Raw genomic sequence first — 27,798 nt, forward strand, 5'->3', positions numbered from 1 at the left:
CCCAGTTCATTGTTATTCTGCACAACATGCCATCTCAGTTTGTACCCGCGCATATGCAAATCAGTCTTTACCTCCTCTAATGACAACAGTCCAGCAGAGACTGTAAGGCCAGGTCCTCCCTGAAACAGAACACAAGCATCTCAGGACCGGTTTCGCCCGTTTAGGGCTCATAAGCCAGATATAGCTTTCATAAGGAGCACATCCACGCACAAAGTATTCCTCAGGAGTGAGGCACTGCTATGGCAATGTGTGCTTTTCGAAACCCAAAAGATATTTTTGGTTTTAGCCAATTATTCTTTAGATTGACTGCCTGGCTGCTTCCCCAGCAATAAGGTTTTTCACAAAACAAGAATGGCCAAAACCAAAAGGCTGCCGACTAGCGCTAGACCTACTGGCTTGGCCATACCTGGTTACCTCCTGCTGCCTCCCCTGATCCCTTTGCATTCAACCCGGTTGCAAACAGGCGGTCTGTGTAATTCAGGTATGAAGTGATGCTGCGCCGTCTTATTCCGCTACATGAACATTTGCTCTGTTTAGCTGTCTTATGGCCTCCTCAGATATTCTACTCTAAGAGGATTTAGAAGAGCAACCACACAGTTGTGTCTTGTGCTGCTTACCGTGATGTTCCTGAAGCCTGTGTTAGTGCAGCTTGGTAAAATATTGTCAATATACAAATTAGCATTGTCAATGATAACTACAGAGTTTTAACACTATGAGCAGCTAAAATACAAAGTTTCTGCAACCTAACCCAAAGAAGTGTAATAATTCAGGAGAAACTCTGAGCGCGATCAGCATTACCAATGTGAGATGTTGTATCACACCACACAGATCAGGGTACTACTGTGCTGGCCGGCCACTCCAGCTGGCTTCTTTGTTGGGTGAGCAAGGAGGAGCCATATACCCGCTACTGGTAAGTAGTAGTGAAGGGTGGGGGAGGGGTCTGTTCTTTCATTAGGCCAAAATATTTTCTGGGCAGCCTTTGGCAGTGGTAACCTGATTCCTAAGGAAGTGATCTTGTAAGTCTTGTTAGATATTTTTTTTATAGATCTTTATGTTCTCCATAGGCTCTAAGTGGAGTGCTGCGGTCTGGCTTTTTGCCCATTTCCACTCAATGGCACAATTAGTTTTCCATTGTTCATTCAAATTCGAGATGGGACATCTGGAGGGTATATATCTAGTGATATGGGCTACCATTCTTACATACAAAGAGTTTGACTTAGAAATTTGCGCTATGTTTAGGAGTACCCCTAGGCATGATTGAAATCTACAGTATTTGTATAATTTATTTTTATTTTGAAGCTTCCTAAATGTATTTAATAATCTATACACAAGTTACATAATTAGATAAATAATCTACAGGTATCAGTTTTGTTTAGCAACATTAACGACAGGCTTCTGCAACACGTTGTAAGCATTGTCTTTCTCCTTACACTTATTATACACAAAAACACTATTTTGGTGACACTTTTTTCATCTCAAACCCTTCTGAGGGCGAATTTTCAGGTAAAGCCATTTTTTGCGCAGAAAACTACATTGCACAGGTTTATTAAGACACTCGACTCAAATATTTTGTAGACCTTTTTCTTGCAAACCTTAAGGCAAGCGTGCTTTCGCAAAACCCCTGTTATTCTTTTTTAATATTCTTGCATATTGGTATTTGTTGATGTTACACAAGTCATGATGCTTTACTTGGTCCTGAGTTGTTTCCAAACCTGTACTCAATGTAGTTTCTATGTTATATACAGTGTTACTTTGCTACAATGCTGGGATTCAGCTGCATAAATTTTAGAGGTGAGTGAAATTGCAAATATGTTTTTCTCAAACTTTCTGAAGGCATGTTGAAAGTTTTCCAGTTTGTATATTTAAAAAGCTTTTTCATTGCAACACATCCAGTTGAAAATTGTAACTTTTGCCACATTAGTGCTGCAAGCATCACTACAAGCCAAGGTGGATGTAGAAGATTCATGGTGACCACAAGACACATTCATTCTACAGCACATGGTGACTATTTTGTGGGGCCCTGTAGGAAAGTCATCCTTCTTGCCCTGATCACCCACATCTATTGATTGATGCTGGTGGTTAATGACTCTGAAAGTGCCCTGTGCTCTGCTAGCCAGGCCCAGTACAAGTGCTCCATCTCTAAAAGGTATATGGCAATTGACCTAACAGCCTACCTGTAAGTCCCTAATAGGGCATGTAGGTTTAGGGACCCCATGCAAGTGTGCATTTAAGTGTGCACTGCTTGTGGTGTCTATTGTCATTTTAAAGCCAGGTCTGCCTTCCAGGCTGGTTTTTAAATAAAACTGTGTTCAAATTCTACTTTGGAATTAAAAACACTTTCAAAGTATAAAACTACCTTTTTATTACATGTAAGTCACCCCTAAGATCTGCCCTAAGTGCCCCAAGGGTAGGGTTCCATGTTATGAAAAGCAGGGACATTAAAAAATATGATTTATATGCCCTACTGGGAAAAAAACAGCCAAAGTCATTTTTCACCATTGTAGTACTGCTAGCCCCATATACCTATATAGAAAGGCATTATTAAACTTAATAAAGTCTAACATTTGATGGAAACTAGCTAGCAATATCATTCAAAGTATCAATTCAATTCAATATAACTTTATGTGAATACATGTTATAACAGTGCAGCAATAAAAAAACATCCAAATTATTACATTAAAAGCAATAACATACATAAATATGACCTATAATGAATAAAAATGTTTAGACATCCAGGGCCCTCAAAAGTACATTAAGTGCAAAATTGTGCATCAGAGCTATATAGTATTCATGGAGCAAGGTGCTCTTACAGCAGCTTTCAAAAAAGCACCCAAACAAATGGTCTTCGCTTCATCATTCAGGTGAAGAAACAATTCACATTGCTCTATTAAAAGCCTAACTCCTCGTTTTGTTAAAAAAGGGACCAGTAAATGTTTGGAATATATAAGATAAAACCCACAAAAAAACAAAATGTGACATTGACTGTCTTGAGTAGCCATCACAGGGACATGGGGTAAAATCAAAATTAATGTTAAAACGCAGCAGGAAACATAACATGTATTTTGAAGTCCCAGCCCTATACCGAAATAGAAGGCTTCATTCCCACAGCCCTCTCACTCTAAATAAGTACATTGCCATGTTATCTGGGGGGGCGAGTATCTTTCACGATTACCTTACGCAGTCTGTTGGAAATTGCCAGGTCGTATAGTGCCTGCCGTAACTTTTAAAATTAATATTTAAGTTAAGTGGATCATCAAAAATCCATCCAAGATTGATGGAGTACAATATGGATCTTACACTAGCTAGCTATGTAATTTCAATCCCCTTCTCATAACTGGGGCAATCCTTAATGATGTTCCTGGTTAAACAAGCTTTTTCATTTTTCAAGATGGCAAGCCATAATAACGGCGTTTGGGACTTTATGTAATCCTCGATGTAAGGGATATCTATTTCTCTATGGCAAATGTAAGTAGAAGACGAAATATGAGCCATAAGGGCCTTTCCACAAAATCTGTTCCCTTCTAATTGAACTGGGTTGCAATTCTGAAATGCCCAGACGCCATAGGTGGCCGCAACATTGTATATTTGCGATAAAGGGTGGAGAGAACCCCACCCTTCGGTTGCGGTAAGGAAAATAGTGTGCAAATTGATTTTGTTTGTTTTTGCCTGCTTTGCACAACCTGTGGGCCCCATGAGCCTGTGGCTGAAAATGATATTTTTAAATAGGAAAAAGTACTAACTTGTAATAGCTTGTTTCTGTTGCCTGCAGATATAGAGGATAAGTGATGTTTCTCTGGACCACAGGCCATGATAAAAGATTTGTTAAAATTTGTTTTTAAATCTAAGGTGGCCAAAAAAATAAACAAAGGCCTGTACCAGGCGTTGTGGAGCATTCGGCGTGTGTGCCATTAAAACTGCATCATCTGTGTATAAAAGTGTAGGTAAAGTGGAGCCATTGATTAGAGGAACATCTGGGGTCATGATCATTAAAAACAGGTGAAGATTATGAACATATAATCTGAATAAAAGTAGTGTCAGTACACAACCTTGCCTCACTCCTTGCGAAACATTTATTGGAGATGAAACCTCACGCTCTGTGTTGATTCTAACCATGGCCTTCATATCTGTGTGCAAATATGCGAGAAAGTGCAATAGTGCCTCATCCAGTCCCTGCGCCAAAATGTTTGTCCAAACTTAGACCGATTTACAGAGTCAAAAGCTTGGGATAGATCTATGAATGCTAAATACACTGGTGACTTACGTGCAATTGTATAGTTTCCTATTAACAGTGTCAAGTTTAAGCATAGTTCGACCGTGCCAACATTACTCCTAAACTCATATTGACAGCGATAAAAAACTGACCTTGCTTATACCCAGTCCTTAATTCTAGTGTATAAGATCCTCCCTAGTATCTTAGCCAGGGTGTCGATAAAGGGAAATCAGTCTATACCAACTAGGTTGGGTGGGGTCTCCCTGTAAATCGGCATGATGATAGACATTGACCAAGATTCAGGTAACGGGGATTGAGTCAAACCATTAAAAACATTCACTAACAGATGTGCCCAGAACTTAATGGAATATTTTAAAGATCTATTGGAGCTCCATCTGATCCGGCAGTTTTCCCACCCAGACTTGAGCAATTGCTTCCTCAACTTTATCTATAGAGGCAGAAAATTCATTGCAATGGCCCTTCGCCTTTTCTGTACTTGGATCATCAAGAGAAGCAAAGATTTTAGAAAAGTGTGTCTCCCATGGAGCACTAGCAATATGACAACCTAATGGTGTTGCCAATTGTTTTCCTCTCCTTAGCGCAGATACCTCACTCCAAAACAAGTTACTATTTTTTGTTGCCGCCGATAATGCAAGTGAATACCATTGTTTTTGTAGCATTACCCATTTCCTACTTGCAGTTGTGTTTTTACATATCTAACAGCTGTAGCCACTTCTATAGGATCCCGAGGGATATATGTGAGTGCCTTCCTTAAATTACGGTTAGCCGTTAAGCATTCATGATCAAACCACCTTGATTTAGAATGTTTAGAGTGCATAGGGCATAGCAAATTGCTTTTAATATTTAGGCATAATTGATTGAAGGCCGTAACCGCCCCTTGAGTCACACCATCATTGTCCAAGCATACTTCAACCATGGCTATATTTTCTCTGACTGTAGAGTGGGAGAGTTGGACTTGGTCATTATCTCTCCATTTCAATCTTAAGCAACCAGTATGTATTTGTAAGCTGGACGCCTAACGCTTAAGGTATCCTTTTTAGACAGAGCAAATGTCACCTCAAGAGGGTCGTGGTCCCCATAAGTAGAAGCTATCACCCTTCCTGTAACACAGAGTCGAGTAAATTAGATGTTATCAAAAATAATCTATCATAGAATGGCGTCCTCTGCGACCTATGTGTAGGTATCACTTGCTCACTGGGGCCTATAACATCCATTACATTAAGTAAATTATAAGAATCTAGAGGGGTCTTTAGTTCTGCTCCTCGGGTATCAGTGCCGGGAATACATCTGTTATAACAATCCTCTTTGATTGTACTACATATTGCTGCAGGGATATTATCGCAACCCATTCGGGCATTAAAATCACCCACCATTCAAAGTATCGAAAAAATTGTTAAAATAAATTCAACAACTTGCCAAGGTCAGATTTATTATAACTATTACAGGAAAGTAGTTTTAGAACTTACGATCCTGAAGTTACCTAAAACAGCCCTTCTGACTGGCCAGCCTTTGACAGCCTGAGCCAAGCTGCTCTCTGAGTATGTGTGAAGAGGCCTGGGGCTGAAACTAGAAGGCAATTTGGTGGGAGGAGACTTGCTTCCTGGAAAAGCCAGGGAGATGAACGGAGCTGGGGAGATAAGCTGGACTTTAAAAGGCAGGAGAACAGATGTCACAGGACCCAGGCCAGCCCCCTCTTCCTTGACACTCAGCGAGATGGGAGCACCCTTAATTAGATTAGTAGAGGGGCAGAAAGGGGAGTGTAGTGAATTGTTAGCCACAACTTTGGGTTGGGTTAGCCAGACACACACTCTAAGGAGAGAATTTCTCCATTTTGATTTTTGGAGAACAGTGCATTCTAGGGCAAAAATATGCCACACTTTTCAGGAAATGGTCATAGCAGACAGTAGCAACCTATTGGTTGGGGTGCCAAGAGAAGAAGGACTGCCCTGCTGGACTCTTGGACTGCATCACAGAAGGCTTGCACTCAGAAGGACTGTACCTGCTGCACTCTCAAGGCTCCACAAAGAAAGGATTGTGCCTGAATTAAGGAAAAGGAGTGGACTCCTGGAGCAGTAACAGATAGAAAAGTGCTGGAAGAAGCCACCTGCAGAAGACCAACAGAGGACTACTCCAGCTTACCAGCTAGAACAGGATTTTTCTGGACTGCCCAGGTGCATTTTGGGAAACTGAATCCCAGACCTCAAGAGGCAATCCAGAGCTTCTGAACCCTTGGCTGGTGCTGCTGGACACTTTCCAGCAGCATGTAACTGTCAGAGAAGAACTTCTAAAAGTTTGGGAACTTTTTGCAAAGTTTTGATAATAAGCTCCAGAAGATGACCCTTTTGACATCAAGAGTCAAGCTGTTGTCATCGGCTCGATAATCGTCCAGACTGCGCTGGTTAGTCCGCTGAAAGCTCTGGAGCTCTTTGCAGTCAATGTTGAGGACATAGACTTCCAGGGTCTCACCCAGGCATTGTGCTGCAGCAGGCCACCGTTGTCTAAGCCAACTTCGGATTCGAGGAACCTGAGGGCCCAACATCAAGAGAAAAAGCTAAAAAAAGTGACTAACTGCGGAGGAAAAATATTAACCGGGAGCTACTGCTCCACCTATCTAACCACGGCTGGCCTGAAACTTTGACTTTGCCCCAGTCCAGCGTTACCAAATAGCTTTTTGGCGCTAGAATGCAATTGTTTTTATTTAGTCTTTAAAAGTTCATATCTTTGGTTCCCTACATTAGAATTTTGTCATTTTGGTGTCATTTTAACGATGAAAATATTCTCTGATTTTATATATTGTGTTGCGTCTTTCACTTAGTTACTGTTTTGGTGATATTAAATGCTTTACACCTGCCTCCTAAGTTAGGCCTTACTGTTCGTTGCCAAGTTACCAAAGGTTGAGCAAGAGATACCAATTGCTGTACATGTGGGTATCAATGTACTTTCTTGTACCTGGGGTCTATCCCACGACCCTCCACAGCAGATCTCCTCTTTCCCCAAGCGGGATGAGAGAGGGATACTGGTGGACCCCAAGCTATGCCCTCTCCCAGAGACTTCACTAAGACCACCTGACCTTAAGTACACCAGCTCATGTCAAAGGACTAACATGCCTGCCAACTCCTCTTTTCTGAGGCGGTGGCCAACTGCCTTATGGCAACTTCTCCTGCAGTCATTGTAGACACCACAGACACCCCGGACACAGCGGTGGCAATGATTCTGAAAGAATTAGTTGGCAGCAGGCTTTCTATAAGCACAGTTAACACTGCAGTTTAGGAAAACACAGCAGCAGTACAATCCCTACAAGGATACATCACAAACTCCCGAGCACACCTTGTGTCAGTGAAGGGGAGGATTGGAGAAGTGGAACGCTGTCTCGATGAGCAGCCAGATTGGGGCCCTGAGTTATGAAAAGTGCACAGTAAAGTTAAAAACTTGGAGGATCATAGCAAGAGAGACAATGTACGTGTCTCAGTGTTCCCAGAACAGGCAGAAAAAGAAGATCTGTTTCTATTCTTACACACCCTGATTACCACTCTGTTGAATGTCACCATCGACCCACCATTGGATTTCAGTGGGTACATCGGGTGTGCTCCAGCAACAAAGGCAGAGGGCCGTCTGAGCCATATCCTGCTCTGCTGTATCTGGCATAAACAGGCCCGTCAAATCATTACAGTGGCAAAAAAACACGCCTGTACCAATTTGAGAATTCTCATATATATTGTTGGGTGGACTTCTCAGAAGAAACTAATGCTAAGGCTTCCTGGCACTGCGACTGAAGCTCCATAAAAAAGGCACAAAATATGGCTTGCTGTCTGTCATTATCCATGGACACACTATGGAGTACGATGACCCTGATGATGTGCAGAAACTTCTTGATGAACTAGAGTGTGCAGACTTGGAAACTGTACCCCCTGACACAGGACACCCTTGGCTTGAATGAGAAGCGCCAAGATGCCCCTCCATGTTTGCACTCAGAGAAGAGTAATGGGAATTGGTGACCAATAAATGGGCTCAAGAGGGAAAGACATGACATGAGATGCACACCAAATCTAGAGACAAGTCGAGATCTCCTTTGAAGATGTGACTTGATTTCCCTGCTAGAACGTCTCCTGCCCCTCTTCTCCACCCTTTGGAGAGGCTATTGTACATGATGCCTACCCTAATGCTGTGGCTGGCATGTTGTGGGGTGTCACACCCGAATTCCCTGATTAGCTATTCCCCTTCGAAGGCTCAAGAAGCAGACTTTCGCAGATCACTTACAACTCTTACTGCAATTGGAACATTCTCACATCCCCTCAAATAGGTTAGCCTCCCTGAGACATGTGCTGTCAATTGAATTCACAGCCAACAACTATAATCTCTTCTTTCGATTGCAGCCTGGTGACTAACTGTCTCCTAGCCTCTCCCCCCTGGGTTAGACCCCACCCCACGTTTACAGTCACTGTAGGTGGCTGAGCTATTCACATAGGTAGTCTCCACCCAACCTACCCCACACCTCCCTCATAAAGGTTTCCAACTCTGTGCCTTGAGACTTCTCTCAGGACTATAGTACACTCAGCTCAATTAGGCTCCTCTATTTGCTTAGTTCACGTCAACTCCCCACCCACACCCTGCTACCTTTCTCACATTTTTTTGTTCAGACCACTAACTCCCTGAGGACCTCTTTCCATTCATCATCCATATGCCGCACACTAACACCTCTGCACTTCCAGTGACATACTACAGGAGACCTAGTCAACACCCGGGAAAGGTGTAAAATTATACAGAGAAAGGGTGAGCAAATCCTTACACAATAGTTTCATCCACCAGGGATACTCCTTCGCCGCCATCTCGACTTCCCATCAGAAAGGGTTCATTGTGATATTGCTCCACAAATCTCTCCCTGCTAGGGTGTTACAGTCCTGGGCGGACCCTGAGGGACGCTTCATAATCTTGAAATGCAGAATATGTGCTGCATGCCTAATCGTAGGCTCTATGTAGGCCTCAGAGGATATTAAATCAGCCTTCTTATCCAAGTTGACTGTATTACTCACCTCCTTTCACAGGACCAAAGTAATTCTGGGAAGTGTTTGGAAATTCTCCCCATTAACCGTGTCATGGACAGATCTGGGTTACCAGATCTTAGGCATGATCTAGATTTGAAAACTGGTGCCTCCTTCATCTACATGACAGAGATTACAACTTTACCGCATGCCCCCACAAGATGCATGCTTGGATTGACTACTTGCTAGCAACCTCTAACCTAGCCAAACACTTTCTTTTGGCTTCTATAACCCCCAACAGAACCTTGTATCGTGATTTTATTGATCTACAACTGGATCTGGGGATAGTCACACCATGGACAATACCTGGTTGATGAATGTCTCCAAATATAGGAACTCTAGTGACAAAATTCACCAGCAGTGCCATGTGGAACCATTTCCTCCATGACAATCAGGGCTTGGTCTCCTCCCCACAAACGCTACGGGCTGCAGGGAAGACCCACATTTGGGGGGTATTGAGGAAAGACGTGGCACTAGCGAAATGACAGGAGTGTGCTGACAGGCTGAGGCTTGCATTGCAGGTGTAAGAGCTTATTTTGACATCATTCAAAACCCCCAACCCTGCAACACTGTAAGGGTTGCTTTGAGGCAAAACAGTCTTAAACAAGTGGCATAAAGGGGCCCAAAGGTCCTGACAGCACTACTGTCCCTCCATCACATGAGTGACGTCTACGACTTACCTGCCCACTTTACATGTTGGGTAGCCACTGCTCTAGGGGTCACTAAAATAAGGATTCCGAGATACTGGTAGATGAGCAGAGTCCTTACTTATAATGACTGGTTAGAAGGCATGAAATGGCGTCTTTTGAACAATTAATCTACAAAGTCAATGATAAACTGACAATTTGACGAGATATGGAACAGGTTCCGAGATATTGAGATCCGCTAAGATGAGATCGACACAAAGATAGAAACCAGGGGGCTTATTTATGAGCTCTTGCGTCACATTTATGCCGCTGTTGCGCCACTTTTTGTGACGCTGTGGCGGCATAAATAATGTGCCACATTGTGCCGTATTTACGAAGTGACGCATTTAGGCAGATGCGTCACTTCGTAAACCCCTGCACTACATTATATATGCGTCAGGTATAATGCATGCAGGGTGGGCGTTCCTCCGCATCAAAGCCTCGTGGGAGTGGCGCATTGAAATCTATTAGATTTCAGTACACCACTTATAGGATGCCATTGAGTCAAAACCTTACGACTGCCTCATGGCAGGCGTAAGGGTGACGCAGGCCATTTCACATGTGGCTTGCCCCATGTGAAAGGACACACTGCTGGAGTTGCTTCTGTTTTCAGACACACCCCAGCAATGCACCACTTTTGGGCATACACATACGTCAGTAGAACTGACATATCTGTAACTCCTTGCGACATGGTGCGTCATAGATTAAATATGATGAATCGATGGTGTCGCAAGGAGGGCGCACTGAGAAGTATTGCATCGCTCCTTTGTCGTAGCGATGCGATACTTCTCATGAATGAGCCCCACAGTCTCCTTTGCTATTGCCACTGGACTCCCCCCAACCTCCCTTTTATCTTTTATTTTCCTTGTGGGGATGTTCTACATTTCACTAGTTGTTACATAATGGATGTTATGTTACCTATGTGAAGGCCCTACCCCTCCCCCGCCTACCCACTTCGTGTTATTGCTGGGTAGCGATATGGGAGACCCTGGCAATGTAACATTCGTATAAGTCTATTTTTGGGATGCTTCTTGTTTGCTGAAATGTTTTTGTTATGTAACAGTCTTGTGTATTGTTTGGTGATTATTCTCATAAAAAAACAATAAAGAAACGTGAGCAAAAAATAAACCATATCCCTTCAACCTAACCATATCTATTAATTCCAGCAAGCACATGGCCCCCACCAAACAACACCTCAGTCATTAATGTATTACAAAGTAACTGCAGTGAATGCATCGAATGGTTTTCTTTAGCATGCAACACTAACCCAATAGTAAGTGGGCCGCCCCCTCACTGGAGCTCCCTATTAGCGTGCTAAGCGCTTCAGCGCCTCCTCGGGGGTAGTCAGTGCTATATAAGTGTTATTTCAGTCACTGCTTAATATACTTATAAGAGTTTGTGTTCCTTTATGGAGATTCCATAATGTACAGACAATGAATGCAGAATGCAAACTTGTACAGATAAGGCCTGCATACGTTTTCTGCAATGGAAAAATGATGCAAATAGAATAAGTGTCTGGAAGTGCGCTTGGCGGGATATATTAATTTGAACATTACCTCGTCTTGGGGGGAAACAGGTTGTGTGGGTGATGACAAAGCCAAATCGTGATATTCACAACATTTGCGAAGGGCAAACATTTGCAACTTGCATAACGTCACGTGGGATAAAAAAAATGATTACTCAGCTCTGATAAAAATAAATATCGAATGTGCATATGTATACATTCAGCCACAGGATACATTATTACCCCTTCTGCATGCACGACCAATGAATGAGTTCCGTTTAGTATCTCCGTGTTTGCTATTGTTTAGTATCAAATTGGAAGAATTTAAAAATATTGGAATGAAGGGCTCTTTTCACACTTTCTTCTGCAGCTTCTAGATATGTAGGCGAAAGAATGGGGAGGAGCCTGCAGCTCGTGCCTGCATTAACTACATTTAAAAGGTATTTATGTTGTAGAAGTGGCTTAACTGTTCAGAGGATTAGACAAAGCTATGCTCAGAAAACGAAACTGCATTCCTGCCAGTGTAATAATGGAGCCCTTCTAATGTTAAATCAGTTATTACCCTGTAGGAAACGCCGAGATTGTCTCAGCTAATCACAAGGGTTAGAACATGAGCTTTAGAACTGTTAATACCTCTTCTACCTCATTATCCCCCCCCCCGCCCTAATTTTAGGTGCATAATTCGAGGGGAGCAATTGATCGCAATTATCCGCCTTAGCAGAGCACAATATACTTATTTGGCCTGCATAAACTTTGCGGTTCATTCCTAGACATATTTTAGACCTCAATAATTACTCAGTGGCAGTTCCATTATGTTCCCTATAGGAACTCACTGAAACCAGCTGGCACATGTAAAGAAACCTGCTTCTTAAGAAGATCTCACGGTCACACACTCAGAGGACACACGTTTTATTGTGTTCACTCTTTGAATTGCGTTTTAGATAACAAGAAAACACTGCTTCTCCGTATCACACATATGGCATATATCAGGTCAGTCCTAATCAATGCACTCTCCCACTCTCATCCATTCAGCAATACCTTTATTTGAATTAACAAATGTGCCCATACCAAGGGTGCCATATTTTGTGGTATATATCTGGGCAACCACCCACTTCATACACAGTTTTTTCAGCCTCTGCACACAGACCCATGCCACGAGTTCACTTGGCCACACTGGGGGAGTGGTGGCAATCCAATGTTTAGCCGCGCCTCACTTTGCCACCAGTGACCACAAGTACTCTTACTACGCCAGAGTCTGTACCCTCTACTTCAGTATCCAAGACTGTGTGTGGGGGATGGGATCAAGGTGCAGCCTATAATTGAACTCAGCATGGCATTTATTGTAGCCCAATAAGCCTTAATCTGAGAGCAGACCCAGAGCATATGGAAGAAGTCAACGAGGGCCATGTTATATCCTGCTAATGCTAATGCAATGCCATTCTACCACTAGTGGAATGTTAATATGATGATGCTGTCAGAATGTTGGGAATCTGCAGAGAGAGTAATGACAGTTGACTGGGCTGAGCTGCCTGCTGGCTGCTCCTGGTGGGGTCTTTCTATGATCTTCTTATGGTCTCCCTCTGGTCTTGTTCTAATCTTCCTGTGATCTTGTACCATCTTCTAATAAACCTCTTTAAATCATCTCAACTGAGTGGACTTGATCACTACAGGCCACCACACATCTAGGGCAATCCTGGATTTCCTCTGCCCATATGTCAGAGCCCGCCCGATGAAAACCTTAAATTGCATCAACCAGACCTTGGCCAAGCAAGCATATAGCCTCCAACCATTCATCATCTTCGAGTAGGCCTTCCTCAGCCTCAGCTCTTTCCATCAAGAGCTTCAAGGGGACTGGAGAGCTCATCACCAGAGATCTATAAATGCACAACATACCCAGTCACTCTATCACCGCCTTAGGTTCCAAAAGGCTAAAGTACAGGATAGCTCCTAATAGGTGATCATGTTGGGAAAGAGCATGGCTGAGTTGTTAATATCAAAATATTTGGGAATGGCGGTAGTTGTATTTTTTAGCTAATTGTTTGAATGTTTAATGTGTTCACTTGGCCACACATACCCTACTTTTGAGATGCCACTCAAATCCCAAGCCCCAAATCTGCTGAAGCCCAAGCCATGTGAAAGCCAACTGCCCTGCAATAAAGGCGACTTCCCAGTATTTAGTTTGAACCATTTGCTCTGCTTCAGAGCACTGAACCAACACATCAAAGGAGCTCTAGTCATTTCAGGTATTCCCCTAGGGACAAAGGACCCATATATTATCACCTCTAGATTCCATGAGTGGAGAAGATCTTGTTATAGTCTATACATTGGATTCATACAGTCCCCAAACATCCAGTTGTTGATCACCACCAGTTGTGTAGTTCAGTAATCATAGCAGATGTCGGGCACCCCCAAGCCACCATCCTAGAGGGCCTGTATGCATTTGATGAGAGCAACCGTAGGCTGTGTTCCTGCCCATGGAAATCTACTACGAATTTCGTTAGTATCACTGAAGAGAGTTTCAGCCAATGTGTAGGGGAAATTCAGAATTACATGGAGGAAGCTGGGGAGAGCCTCCATTTTTAAAAGTGTTCTCTGACCCATGATCGAAAGAGTCAGCTTCTACCATTTTTTTTTGTCAAAACGTTCTTTATTTGGTTTTAGAATGACCAACTTTAGAATCTCATTAATGTCTGTGCTACTATAACAAATGTGCCTGTAGCTTACATAAAGTCTATTTGCAAGAACAGTTTCTGTACATTCTGAGGTATACTCTGTACACATCATGTTTTCCAGATACTTATTGCACAAAGAGCAACTTAGTTTGTAATCCCCTACCCTCCCAACCTTTGACAAAGAAAAGGGGGAGAAAATCAATGAACCATATATAAACTAAAGTGCGAAAAGAAAAGAGGAAAATAAACAAAAGGAAGAGGTGCATGGGCAAGTTAATGCTATAGAGTTATACAGGTGGTCTTTGTAGTTACCAGTCGGGTTTCACCTAAACCTAATCCATCTCTGGCCATCACCAGTATATCCCAGCGCATCATCTCCCAGGCCAGAGTTAGAACTGGTCAGAGGTAGGGCTTGTGTAAGCTTGTCCCAATTTGACACTTCTCTCCATGTACATGCCAGTAGAGGATCTAGATTCCACCACTGTCTAGGGTCCCTAGGGATGGTAATTCCCATGTATTGAAAGTGGCCTTTAGAATATCACAAGGTATTCCGGGCCGGAAAGTCTGGTTGTTGGTCCGCAGTTGCACATAATTTGATTAGGAGCAGTTTTCCCTGAGGGCAGAGGCATCCCCATAAACTTGCAACATCTCTGAAGTGGAGGCACCAAACATTCTGGTCTTTGCAGTGAAACCAGAAGGTCGTCCACGTAAAGCGAGACGCGGTCTGAGCCCCACCTTCGTCCCCAAAGCCAAATGTCCCATTGGATCCACTCTGCCAGTGGCTCGATGACTATGATAACTAATGCAAACAGGAGAGTGGATACCTCTGTCTCATTCCTCTCTCAATAAGGAATGGGGGGATGCCATTCTCATGGAAGCACGTCCAATGGTTGCGGTATAAAGTTTTGACCAGCTTCATAATGTGAGGTCCAATGTTCATACTAAGGAGGATCATAAACATAAAGAGCCAATGGAACTGTATCAAAAGCTTTTTTCTCTCCTTCCCTTCACCCCCTTTATAGCCACCTTCAGTCAGCGAATAAAATGCCTGGTAGCACGACCTGGCATAAAGCCATTCTGGTCAGGATGGACCAGTGATCCATTAACCTGATTTGTGGACAAGATGTTTGTCAGTATTTCAGCCCCTGAATTGATAAAAGGGATCAGACAATATGGAGAACAGTTTGTGGGATCCTTCCTGTTTTTGGGAATGACCAAATCTTGGCACCCCTATGGTCCTGCGGCATGGACCCAACATTTGTCCTCCCAGCAAAGAGTGCCAGAAGATGTGCGGCCAATAAGGAGGAGTACCACTTATAAAATTCCATCAGGAACCCATTGGGGTCAGGTGTTTTACCATTGTTCATTGAAGATATAGCCTCTTGGACTTCCTCCAAAGACCATGGGGCATCCAACTCCTTCCTCTAGGATTTTGTCAATGTATTGACTTATAGATCGAGTGCTATGGGCGTGAACTGCTCTTCCATCGAAGGAGGTAGATCCTTGTATAGATCCAAGGAAAACTCTGCAAATTCTTCTGCAATGGAAGTAATGCCCATAACCAGGTCACCATCTCACGAAGTATCGGTGGAATCACACAGGATTCTAAGCCCAAAGTTGTCTGCCAGTAGATCAATAGACCTGCCTTGTCCCCATTCATAGATCTTGTGCAGACTAGTAAGCCATCATGAGAGTGTGGAGGCATTCAACCAAAGGTGCTTAAGTTCCACCTCTGAGAATGCAATGATGCCTATCTAAATTGAGTCTTGTCATGGTGGGAAGTTATATATGTGTCGGTGAGATCGAGTGTGCTCTGCCAAGCAGTGCAAAGAAAATCTCAAATCCAAATACCCCATTCAGAGGGTGTAATGAGCACCCCACCTTCTAGTGGTAACATGACCTTACACTTCTGGCACTCAAGTATCTGTCACCCTGTAACATAACCATTGTAACTAATATACAACGCTGTCAAATTGAAAGTGGCCATCTGTCGGTGAAAGTTGAGGATCGGTCGCTGTGGGAACAGCCTGCCCCAGGGAGATGAGGAACACCCACCCCTCAGTTCCTTTTCCACCCCGATCAGTCACTGTTAAAACAAATAGTAATAAAAGAATCCCATTGTGCATCTGTGCCACTCGAGGGGTAGCGTCAATGGGGATCAGCCCCCTGGCAGCCCCAAGGGCCTCCTCCACTGCCTTTTGATTTTACCTCCATCACCCACCATTGTCACTAAGTCTTTAAATAGAACAGTGTTTCCAACAGTGCTTCAATAAATCGTCTAGTGGAATATTACCAAGCTCTAAGGCACTGCCACAGAAAGTTTGGGCACAGGATGTAGAGTCCAGGCCACTCCCATCCAATGTAGAGGACTCCCTATCTCAGTCTGCACTACTTGCAGATACTGGTGTTGCCTGCCATCGACAGCCATGATGCCTAGTCATCGTGAGACGAGAAGTCCCCAACAAGGTACCTCTTCTCCACCCATTTCCATACCTCCTCAGCTTGTTGAAGAAGTGCAATTTCTTGATAGGTCACCTCTAGCCTCTCCAGGCAGAGAAACATATACTTCAAATGCATGCCTCAATGTTAGACTTTCACTTCCGCAAACATTCTCATTTGCTGCTGCACCCATGCAATATAGCCAAGAAAAAAACGTATCCCTGGCAGATTCCTGTCTAATCATTTGCTGGGCATGGGCTACTCCTAGACTGACATCCTTGCCCAAATAGTTGAGCAACTGAAGTATGATAGGACGTGTTGTGCCTCTAGAGGAGGCTTTGGTGAAAGGGATCTGTACGCCTTTTCAATAATGAATCAGATAGACAGGTCCTCAGCAGAAACCCAGGATTTTAACCATGTAGAAAAAACTGTTTAGGTCGTGGTCTCTTGAAATCCTCAGGGACCTCCACCAGGTGCATCTGCCCGCTGCAACTTCAGCATGTCTCTCCAGGTGCAGCATTGCTGTGTGAAATTTTGGAAAGTCTACCTAGAGGTAGCGTAGTTAATCTTCTACCAACCAGACATGGGTCTCCACCTCAGTCCCACGGGCAACAATTTTGTGGAGGTCCTGGCACAATCGAGAGAACAATGTGCTGACTTAATCATTCTTGCCCTATACGGCCGGCCGTGAATGACGAATTGTCTATAAGATTGCCATTGATTGTATCAGGTCTCCCTTGTGTCCCCATGGTTCTGCAGTGGCTCCACTTGCTGCAAGCCTAAGGTACCAACCCTGGGTTTTGTAAATCTGTCAATCTTTCCTTGAGAGGAAGATGGGGATGGCTGCCTTTCACCATTTCTCTTTGTGCTGATTGCCCACAAGGTTGCTCACAGCGGTGCCTGTCCCAGGTGCCAGCTGGGGCCAAGTTACAGCTCTGCTCCACAGCTAGCATGTGTCATGCTTCTTCAGTCAGGGGTTCGGCCATGGCCCTTTTCCCCTCAAAGTCCCACCAATCTTCTTCTCACACTGAAACTTGAGGCGCCAGCAAACTGCCATACACTACCATTTGTATTGTCCCAATAATGGCCGATTGAACATGTGCAATTTGAAAACTTTAAGACTGACAATGGAATCCATGTTGTATTATCCATGTCTGACTTTTAGTAATTGGAGTCCCTTTTTTTAATTCAAAATGTTTCATTAACCAATCAATTGTTAGTTGTAATATTATATTGAGATTGTATATAGGCGGGGAGTCTTTGCTGAGAGATAACAATTCTCTTGGATTATTGGGGTTTGTTCATTCAAAGATTGATTTGTTTTGGCAGTTTTTGTTTATTATGTCTATCTAGTCTTTGCACCTAGGTTTTACTAAACTTTTGGCGTATAGGAGATATTTTAAGTGACGTATGTTTTATTATTGTTTTTTCAGCCCTGATGAAGTCCATGTTGGACGAAACGCGTTTGCTGGGCTGATGCATTTGACTACAAATAAAGAATAATTGAAAATAATAAATCTCAAGACTCCTTGCACTCCATTTTTGCATGTATTTTGTGGATCCCATAACATTTTTTATAATTTGGAGAAAAAAAGATGTATAATTACATGCTTATGCATAATTAATGAAGGTATTACGTTCAATTGTATGCTACTTTTCAAAACCTAATTACTTTGAGAGAAAGTCTTTTCTCTTATATTTGTGACTTCTTAGCGGTGGGGTCACGGGAAGTTGAGCATCTCTACTATACATATATGAGAATTAAATCCACTGGTGCAGCCCCTATTGCCCACACTGATGTTTGCATAACTTCCAGCCATACACTACCATACCATATTAGTCCGGCTCCTCCACCATTCCAACGATGGCTTACCCCCAGCCCTTCCTCCATGGCTGCACCTCACAAGGTCTCGGGGCAACACCCAATCCACTCACTCCTTGTGGTTATGCACCGCCAGCTGTGATTGCCCACACCCCAGTGTCTGCCTGGTCCGGTGGACAAAAAGTGACCTCTGCCCACAAAGGCTTCAATTAGTGCATGGTCATGGTCGGCCCTTCTTTCCAGGCTATCAACTATGTAATTGCGTGGATATAATGTATAAAAATGTATGTGAAGAAGTATTCACAACTTTGTCTAATTTTACAAAATACACATTACAATTAAGAAAAGATATATTAAGCATACAAAAAGGGCATCACAATACGGGATACCTCAGTAACCACTGTGTATGTTCCAACTGATTGTGCATTCTTGCAAAAAGTTATTATTAGTGAATAAATTCACCATTAGAAATTGTGACGTGCTAATTAAGATCATATTTGCTCGTTAGGAAATGCCATTACCCAAAAGTCAGAGTCGAAAGATCACATGCTAGAAATTTACCTTGTTTGATCTTTTCCAACTCTTCCTCATAAGCAGAGTCTGCAAATAATTAAATAAAGCATGTTAATACTCTTCTTCCCGAGACAAGTGCGTTAATGTACTTGGCATGCCAGAATTAATGACAATATTAGTTGCGGAAGTCACTGAAATGCTGCAGAAATGACAGTATGTTAATTATGTATACAATGCTAGAGACATAATGGAACAACAATTTCTCAGTGCAAAAGAGAGACATTCTCTTATGTCAATAGCACCATAGACATAGCAGAAGTACTATCAGATGTAGCTCTGATGATAGACCTTCTGTTGTGATGGAAGTGACAGCGGATGCAAAGTACAGCGAGCGTGGCCAGTGCAGGATACGATGAATGGGGAATAGAAACCAACGCACAATCCTAAAGTGGCCTGCCCCTCCCATTGTTTGTGTGAATAATGATAGATGTAAAAAACTGAACGTTTTAAAAATTACCCCAATGAAGTAGGCCTGGCAAACTTTAGGAACGTTTGGCTCGCTTCCCAATCCATAAATCACTTGAAAATCCAATTGATTCAGGATCAGCCGAACAAGTTGTCAAAGACCTATGAGTGAGCTCTACTACACCATGCTGACCAAGGCTTGAATTTGTGAGACACTTTATGTACAAAATATACTTAGTGGAAGTTTAAACTTATTTATAGCATGATTGGCATCAAGCAGATTGGAGTGGACATGAGAGAGAAAGCCTGCACAAGTACTTACTTATTCGAGAAGGTAAAGGGAACTATACCCAAGTATTGGAGTGTCATAGACAGAAATCTTCTTGAAGGTTATATGTACAGATAATAAATATGGAAAGTTTGGTGGCTTTTTAACAGGTATTCTGTTCACTTAATATGCAGGATCGCAATGGTTTTAGTCACTTTCGCGAGAAGTATAGAAACAAAGATATTGTGCAGTACATTGTTTAGAATGCTCTGCGTGACTATCATTTAGGGATGGTAAATGGTGCAAAGTTGCAGAAATGTGAATGAAATTGGGATTGCCAATCTGACATGATGATGGATTGGAAGCCATGAAGAAATGTCATGTTGTGCACAAAGATGTTTAGCAGTTGGACAGTTCTGGGAAAAGCCTGTAATAAAACAACCAACAAAATAATGCAAATTCATGAGAATAAGGAATGTACCAATATTACTGTCAATAAGTTTAGCTATGTCTAAACCTCCAGAGTCACCTTTAATCAAACTGATAGCTGGCTTTACACTTACTACAAATGTCACTACCACACCTGCATGTAGTCACATTCAATTTCAACATTTCTGTAATGTTTAGTGAGACAAAGAACATCCTTATACAGTAATACTAATTTGCCTGATGTCTGCATATAAACATTTTCAGTTCCTACTGACCCAAATGTGAGCATTAGCACATATATCTGCAAACAATCTACTTGAATGTATGGAAGAGATGGAATTTACATTTACTTAACTATTTATTCATTTGTGCGTTTTATAGAATGCTAACTTAACACTTTATGGATAATTCAGAATATCATGCATTTAATGAATACAAATGGCCACTGTAATATATTGATTACAGCATACACCAACCCTCTTTAAAGTTAGCATTACCCAATGTGTTCATCCAACAGTGTCCTGTCCATCTTTCAGCAGACAGCTGAACATAAATTGTGCAATTGTTCTGTGGGAAAAACTGTCGATACAGATTGTAAAGGGTTTATTCTACTCCCAAACATTATTAATTCATCCCTCTGATGTTACCTGTTGCCGCTTCTGGGATAAAGGGTCAGAGTCAATTGCATTACTAAGCAGTCATGGTTTTAGTTTCATCGTGACGTGTAGGGAACCCTCAAAGTCATCAGCAGAGCATTTCATAGCTTTGACCCCTAAACACCTATGAATTTAGATTGGGTGGTGGTCATTGTATTGACTGGCCAGAGACACCATGTTCAGAAATAGCGATCAGACCGCTTCTGCACTTCATATCCTTGCTCCATCGTATTAATTTGACCCTCTTTTTTTAGGAATAACCATGTATATTGGGTTTGTATGTTCTACAGTGTGTGCTTTTTACCTTATCTTATCTAGATCACATTGCAGTAGTCCGGACAGGTCATGGCAATGATATGGCAAGTTCCACTCAGTCCTCCACCAGAAGGAGTGATGGAATCTTGGAGAGTCATCACATTTGGATATTAGTGTCTTCAAGAACTGTGTTATTTTGTGCTTGCAGGAAAGGTTGTAGTGACATATTACATTGAGTGGAGACGTGGGTCTTCACAAGTCTGGTGACAACTTAGATAGGGTGTAGTTGGTTTGCCTTTCTCTCAGTAGAAGAATGTTGACATTGGTTCCTCTGAGGTTTCTATATTTGAGTATTCGACTAGGATTGTCTGAGGAACAATGGGTTCACCTCTAATGCCTGTGCAAATCCACTCTTTTGAGCCCAATTCACAAAGAGGCACCATTAAATGTAGGCAAACTGAAGAGTTCCTTTAATGGCTTATAGAGATGTTCACAATTTCGGGACTCGCACAATATTACATAGAGAGCATGGGCTCACACCCTACAGGTTGAACAACCAGGTCTTCACTGTTATGAGGAGGAGCAGAGGGCAGGCGTCAGTGTGAAACTGAAATGCAAGAGTGTTCCATAACTATGCAGTTGCCACTGACGAGGCCGTTGCTTGGGTTTTCACAAATCTGCTGCGAGGTAAAACCAGGATCTCGTGGTGTGTTGCCTTCAGACCCCCCTCGATAAGGAAGCTACACATTTAGAGGAATTAAAGACAACTTTGTAAAATAGAACCTATGATTTGAACATAACACTTTTATTCACAGGGCTAGAGCTAGGGGTGGTCAACATGACAGAAACATGGTTATGTTTGCATATCCTGCAACCATGATCTGGAGAAGCTGCAGCCTGGACTTGACTTTCTCTTGCCTGCGATAAAGATACCATTGCCCTCGTACAGAAAGGAATGATATAGAGCATTTACAACCATGACAGAAGGGTGAGATTGTAAATATAGCAGAACTCTTCCTACAGTTTTCGAATGGAAGATGCACATATCAGTAACATTCCTACTTGTTTATTCACCATAGATGGGTTTAGGATCATTAATCACACTTGGATTTTCTGACAAGTTTTGACAGAGTGAAACATTTTTCCTTTTAGACAGGCCAGATAGCAACATCCCAAAGTGGAGACCCTGAGTTGGACAGCAGTACTTTAGTCTTAGCAGTTCCTTACTCTTGGATGGGTTCAACATTAGAAAGATTGCCAACATTAACTATCTTTCTATAGATAGGCAAGTGGTAAATGCAGCAGACTAAATCCATTAATTATATCTATAGCACATACATTTAAAGGGAAGATAGAAATTGAGGTCCAAGGAGAAGCCCTCCTGAATACACATTACCACACCATGAAATAGAACAGATCCAACAAAGCCATCCTAAATTTGAGGTTTTTGCGTACGGAGAGGGGAAGGAAAAACCCTTTCTTTTATTTAAGAGACTAGTGTAGCATGCTTCATTATCATCTTAACACTTGTAATCTTGCCTGAGGAGCCCCAAATAAATCATTATAGGATTATTCCCCTAGGTAATTTTAACTTCTGTTTTACCCTACTTACAATTTTAAGTGCTCGCTCATTAGAGGTTAAGTCCATCCTATATATACCTCACCAGAGTGCGACCCAATGATGATGAGTTGTTATGCTTGTAATATCGTTCTACAATAAGGGATGGCAATGTTGTCAGGCACCTAGAAGTTCACTGTGGCCTGCAGGATGACTCTGCTAGAAGATGTTTAGCTTGTACGATTTCTGTAATATGAGGGATAGTTCTATGGTCAGAGGTCTGTACAAGGGGGTAGCCAGAAAAGTAAAATCTCTCCTCCCCAATTTGAACCAAAGCTTTTATGGCACCAACCAAGCAAAGCAAGTCATTTCGACTCTCCCATAGAATAACTCATCTCTCTTTCATCCAAGCATCTATCCATTCATTTTTCCATTCACCCACTGATATCCACCTTTTTCCATTTACATTCTGTCATTTGTTAATTCTTATATCCATCATTCAGTCTTTCACCATTCTGTCTGTCTATTCATCCATCTATCCGTCTATCCATCCATCTATCAAACCTATCCATGCATCCATCCATCTGGTCATCCATCCCCTGATCCAGCTTTTCAGTCATCCATTCCACCATCCATCTTTTTGCTCATCCATCCTTTCGCTCATCCATCTACCTACCATTTCACTCCAGCCATCCACCCATCCATCTGGTCATCCATCCCTCAATCCAGGTGTTCGGTCATCCATTCCACCATCCATCTTTTTGCTCATCCATCCTTTCGCTCATCCATCTACCTACCATTTCACTCCATCCATCCATCCATCCATCCATCCATCCATCCCCCATTCACTCATATATCTACTTAACCATGCATCCTTTCATTCATCCACGCATCAATGTACCCTTTCATTCATCCATCCTTTCAAACACTCATCCATTCATTCACCCTTTCACTCATAAATCTACCTATTTGTCTATCCACCATCCCTTTCATTAATCCACCCACTCTTTCACTCATCCAACCTTAGATTCATCCTTTTACTTATTCATCCATCTATCCATTCATCCATACACCCTTTCATTCATACATACATCCTTTCAAATCATTCACTCACTCACCCATCATCTGTTTCATGTTATTTATGCTGAGTTGCAGACAGAAGAAGCCCTGTAAGAACTCCACTACCAAAGTAACTGCTAAAGTGGGAGTGGGAGGAGGGTTCACAACACCCCTGTTCAAGCTTATTCATCCATCTCTAAACCTATCCATCAAACCTACCCATCCATCCATCATTCTTCTCACTCATCTATCCCTCCATTCATCATTTAAATTATCCATCTATCCTTTCACTCCATCCGTCTATCCATCCATCCATCCACCTCCCTTTCACTTATCCATCCACCCTTTTACTCATCCATCCATCCTTTCACTCAGCCATCCATCCACCCACCCTTCCACCCACCTACCCACCCACCTATCTATTCATCCATCCACCCTTTCACTCCACCATCCATCCTTTCACTCATCCATCCACCCTTTCACTCACACATCCATCCATCCTTTAACTCACATACCCACCCACCAACCTTGTCACATTAATTATGAGTCTTTGTCTTCCGAGCTGCAGTCAGAAGAACTCCACCCCTGCTGTAGCTGCTAAAGCAGGGGGGTTCACGACGACCCTGGGTCTGAACCAGTACAATCCATGTAACTTGAGAAATAGCTTCAGTCTCAGAAGATCCTGGGCTCCAGGACATGCCCACATGCAAAGCGATTACTCAGGAGCAAGTATGAACAACTGACTGCTGGGAACTGACATCAACACCCATTTCCACCTAAACCCTTCTGATAACCATAACCATTCAAGCAAAAAATATCAAGAACCTTGCGATTGATCTAAGAGATGCACCATGGTTTGAGATAATACTGGGATACCTTGGTTGTATCTTCTCAATACAGACATTGACTGAGGAATTGGCATTGTGATGCTTCAGTCCAATTTACTTTAAGTCCAAAGAAGAAAAATCAGCCTAATATGCATTAGAATTAGTAATTCCAATACAGATTTAGTACAAGTTTTGTCTGTTTAATAACATGGTTTTCGTGATGCCTTCTAAAGGTAAAATATGCACTCTGACACCACAGAAAGACTATGATTGCACGATTGATCTACAGCCACTAAAGCTATGCCAGACAGAGAAGATATAGTGCAATACATTCTACCGCAGACAAGACAAATGAGCACCTCAAGACATAGCAAGGAAAAATTGGCTTCAGACTATCAGGCACCCTAAATCACAAGATGTGTGCGTCATGGTAACATTGAATTTTTTTAAAAACAGATTTTATTGATGCTTTTTCAAAGATAGTATAGCAATTCAACAGTTTACCACATATTGTTCATTATGTGCTCATTCGTCATATCAACAGCTACATATCCGAGTGGACCAGAGTCACAGCAAATATTTGATCTATAACCCCAACTACCTCCCTCCCCCCCCTGGAAATATTGAAGGCATCTTCATTTATTTCAGGCTGAGAAGGCCCATGGCTATTAAAAAATAGGTTAGGTGGCTTCAGATCTACCCAACAAGTTTCTTCCACTCATAGTTGGTAGGTCACCAGAGTATGAAGTTGAGGAATTATTGAATTCCCATATCTTCTGAGGCCAATTACAGTACTCTGATCTGGAAGGGACATGATACTTCAGAAAGACCGTGAGAACCCACATATTTTGTTCATGGCCCAGATTATCATTCCATTGAAAGCAATCTTTAAAAACAAGACTACACAGTATTTCTTGGGGCCATTCTTTGGGCGGGGGTGGGGGGATAGAGGGATGATGTCAGAAATCAGGTTAGGTGACAGACAGACAGGAGCTGTAGGCATTGGAATAGGGGCTGTGGAAGCTTAGATGGGTGGGAGCACTAGACCACTAATTTACTAGGAATGCACGCTCACTCACTTTCTGGGTTAATGTCATGTCAAAGTCAAGAGGGGCTAGAGCTCTATCTAGACACCTTAGGTCCTTAACTCAGTGCCGGACAACAAGTTGCGTGGTTACATTGGCTTTTCCGATCCTCACATAGTTAGCACTTGTTTTGCATCCTGCACTGTTTGTTGTGTTCTCACTCTTGATTCCCTTGATCTCTCAGTTAGTGTCCTCCTTAGTATTGCACTCTTTGTCTATTTAACCCATTTTATTGTAGAATCTTACCTGTGTGTGCTGCACTGTACTGGAGCCTTCACCAGACTCTTGCCAGCTGCGGGCTCATCATTGCCTCATCCGCTGCTTGAACCAGTAAGCCTTGTTTCAGTCATTACCTGTATGTTACACCCATCTGGTATCTATACTGGCCTTCCACCCTGTGCCTTAAAGCTGGTCAGATCTACCCAAGATTCATACCATCAAGGCACAGTGATGACGTCCCTTGAAACAAAAAGTCTCAGAGTGAGCTCCAGTCCTGGATTTCCCTCATACTCCTTTTCCTGGTTTCTTTTGTCAGGACCGTGATACTCATCACTCTGTTCACGAATACAGCACCTATGGGACAGCAAATCCTTCTAGGATTGGAGACATTGAACACGGACAATGACAAATCTGTTCAGGCCATACTCCAGGAGCTCAAGGAACACTATCTCTAAAACAATTTGCTGAAGTATGGGTTTTGCACTTAATATGTAGAATGTTTGATTTATAATCACTCCACCTGGAAAACAAATGGATCAGAAGAAAATCGAGACCACTCTCCATTGGGAAATATCACAAACTGTGAAAGACATCTAAAGCTTTCTGTGCATGCCAACATTTACTGGTGCTTTACCAACCCTTAACCTCAGCAATGTCTTCAATTATCAGCCTGTACCACGAGGGGGTCAAATTCGGTGAACCCCAGAGGAAGAACATACTACTCAGACTCTCACAGAGATGTTTATCACAGCTGCACTGATATACCTTCCGGACACCAAGCAACCTTCTACTGTCAAAGTAGGCGCTTCACATGGAGATTGGCGGATTCTTGGTGCAGCGAGGCACAAATATGTGAACACTGTATCCTGTTCTCTCCTTGTCCTGGAAAATCTCCCCCATGCTACTATGCTGTAGTTATTCAGGCTACTGAGGTGGCATTTGAAGAACGGCCCCATTATCCAGCGGAAGTACAAACGCTTAGTTATGATAGTTCCAGTAGTTAATTTGTAAAAGAAAAAAGTAAAACATATGTGCCAGGGTCCTTCTCGCTAAGCCACTGAAGCTGGCACCACCCATTGCCTCTGCCAGTGCTGCCAGTGGCAGAACAAACTCAACTACTAACCATCACACTCCAACAAAAGTGACCATTCAAACTATTCCAGGCCACCCAATGCTATAAGAACGGGTGGGCGGCAGATAGCATTCATTTTCATGTGGTGGACTGTCATTAGTACTGGAGTTGAGACTATAGTGCCAGTGCTGAGCACCGAAAACCACTGGCTTAAATGAAGGACTGATACTCACTGACCACACAAAATTCCAGCTTCTTAAATTGGCGAAGGTATTATCCAGCAAGCCAGAGGCTGTTGTCACAATTCTTTATCAACCGTGTGTTTTCCATCATTTTTCAATCAGGTCAAAAGAATGGAAAAGCAGATGCCCTTTCACACTCTATATATGAGGAATTAGGTAAATAAATATGTACTAACCATCTCTCAAAATGCTTCCAGACTGATTTCAAATACAGATTACTTGAACCAAGTACATATGGAACATAGCAACATGGCCCCCTCCAGACCTTAAGACGTATATGATCATATAAGATTAGCTGCACTTTCTGGGGAGCGTTATTTTCCCCGCTTCATAACTACAGCAGAAAGTATTACAATGGTGTCACTGTTTGTAACTAACAGGGCATCCTGTGGAAAAGAAGAAATTCCAAATTTTGCACAGGTATTTATGGTGGCTGTCGATATCACATGTCACAGGATGCCAAAGCACAGGTTTCCACTGTGGCAAGTGCATGGAGAAAGACCTCTTGTGCAGCCTGAATGCCATTCATGAGTGACTCTTCTCTAGCCACCCTCCTCAAAGCAATGGCCAGATGGAGAAAGTCAACCAAACACTAGATCGGTATCTACAAGGGCAATTATTGAAGGATTCAGATGACGGGGCATCTTCTTTGTTGGCCGAATTAGCATCCAACAATACTCCCCACATTTTCTTAGGGCTCTCCCCGGTCTCCTGCCAAAGGTACCACCAATGCAGGATTTGGTTTATTTGACGCACC

The 27,798-nt window shown here is 42.6% G+C and overlaps 1 protein-coding gene across 10 annotated transcripts in view; it reads right to left on the reverse strand.

The window, feature by feature from the left end:
- Nucleotides 1–27,798, reverse strand: part of MCTP1 (multiple C2 and transmembrane domain containing 1) — a 2,372,456-nt gene that overhangs the window by 1,285,577 nt on the left and 1,059,081 nt on the right. For 7 of the 10 annotated variants that reach the window (XM_085632489.1, XM_085632491.1, XM_085632487.1 and 4 more), the window contains exon 6: nucleotides 18,955–18,993. The exons of the other annotated variants lie outside the window; for them this stretch is intronic. In XM_085632489.1, coding sequence (XP_085488615.1) covers nucleotides 18,955–18,993 — 39 coding nt within the window. The remainder of the gene's footprint in view (nucleotides 1–18,954; nucleotides 18,994–27,798) is intronic. 10 annotated transcript variants of the gene reach the window in all.

This window comes from Triturus cristatus, chromosome 2_1 (genome assembly GCF_964204655.1).
Source record: "Triturus cristatus chromosome 2_1, aTriCri1.1, whole genome shotgun sequence".
Lineage (NCBI taxonomy): Eukaryota > Metazoa > Chordata > Amphibia > Caudata > Salamandridae > Triturus > Triturus cristatus.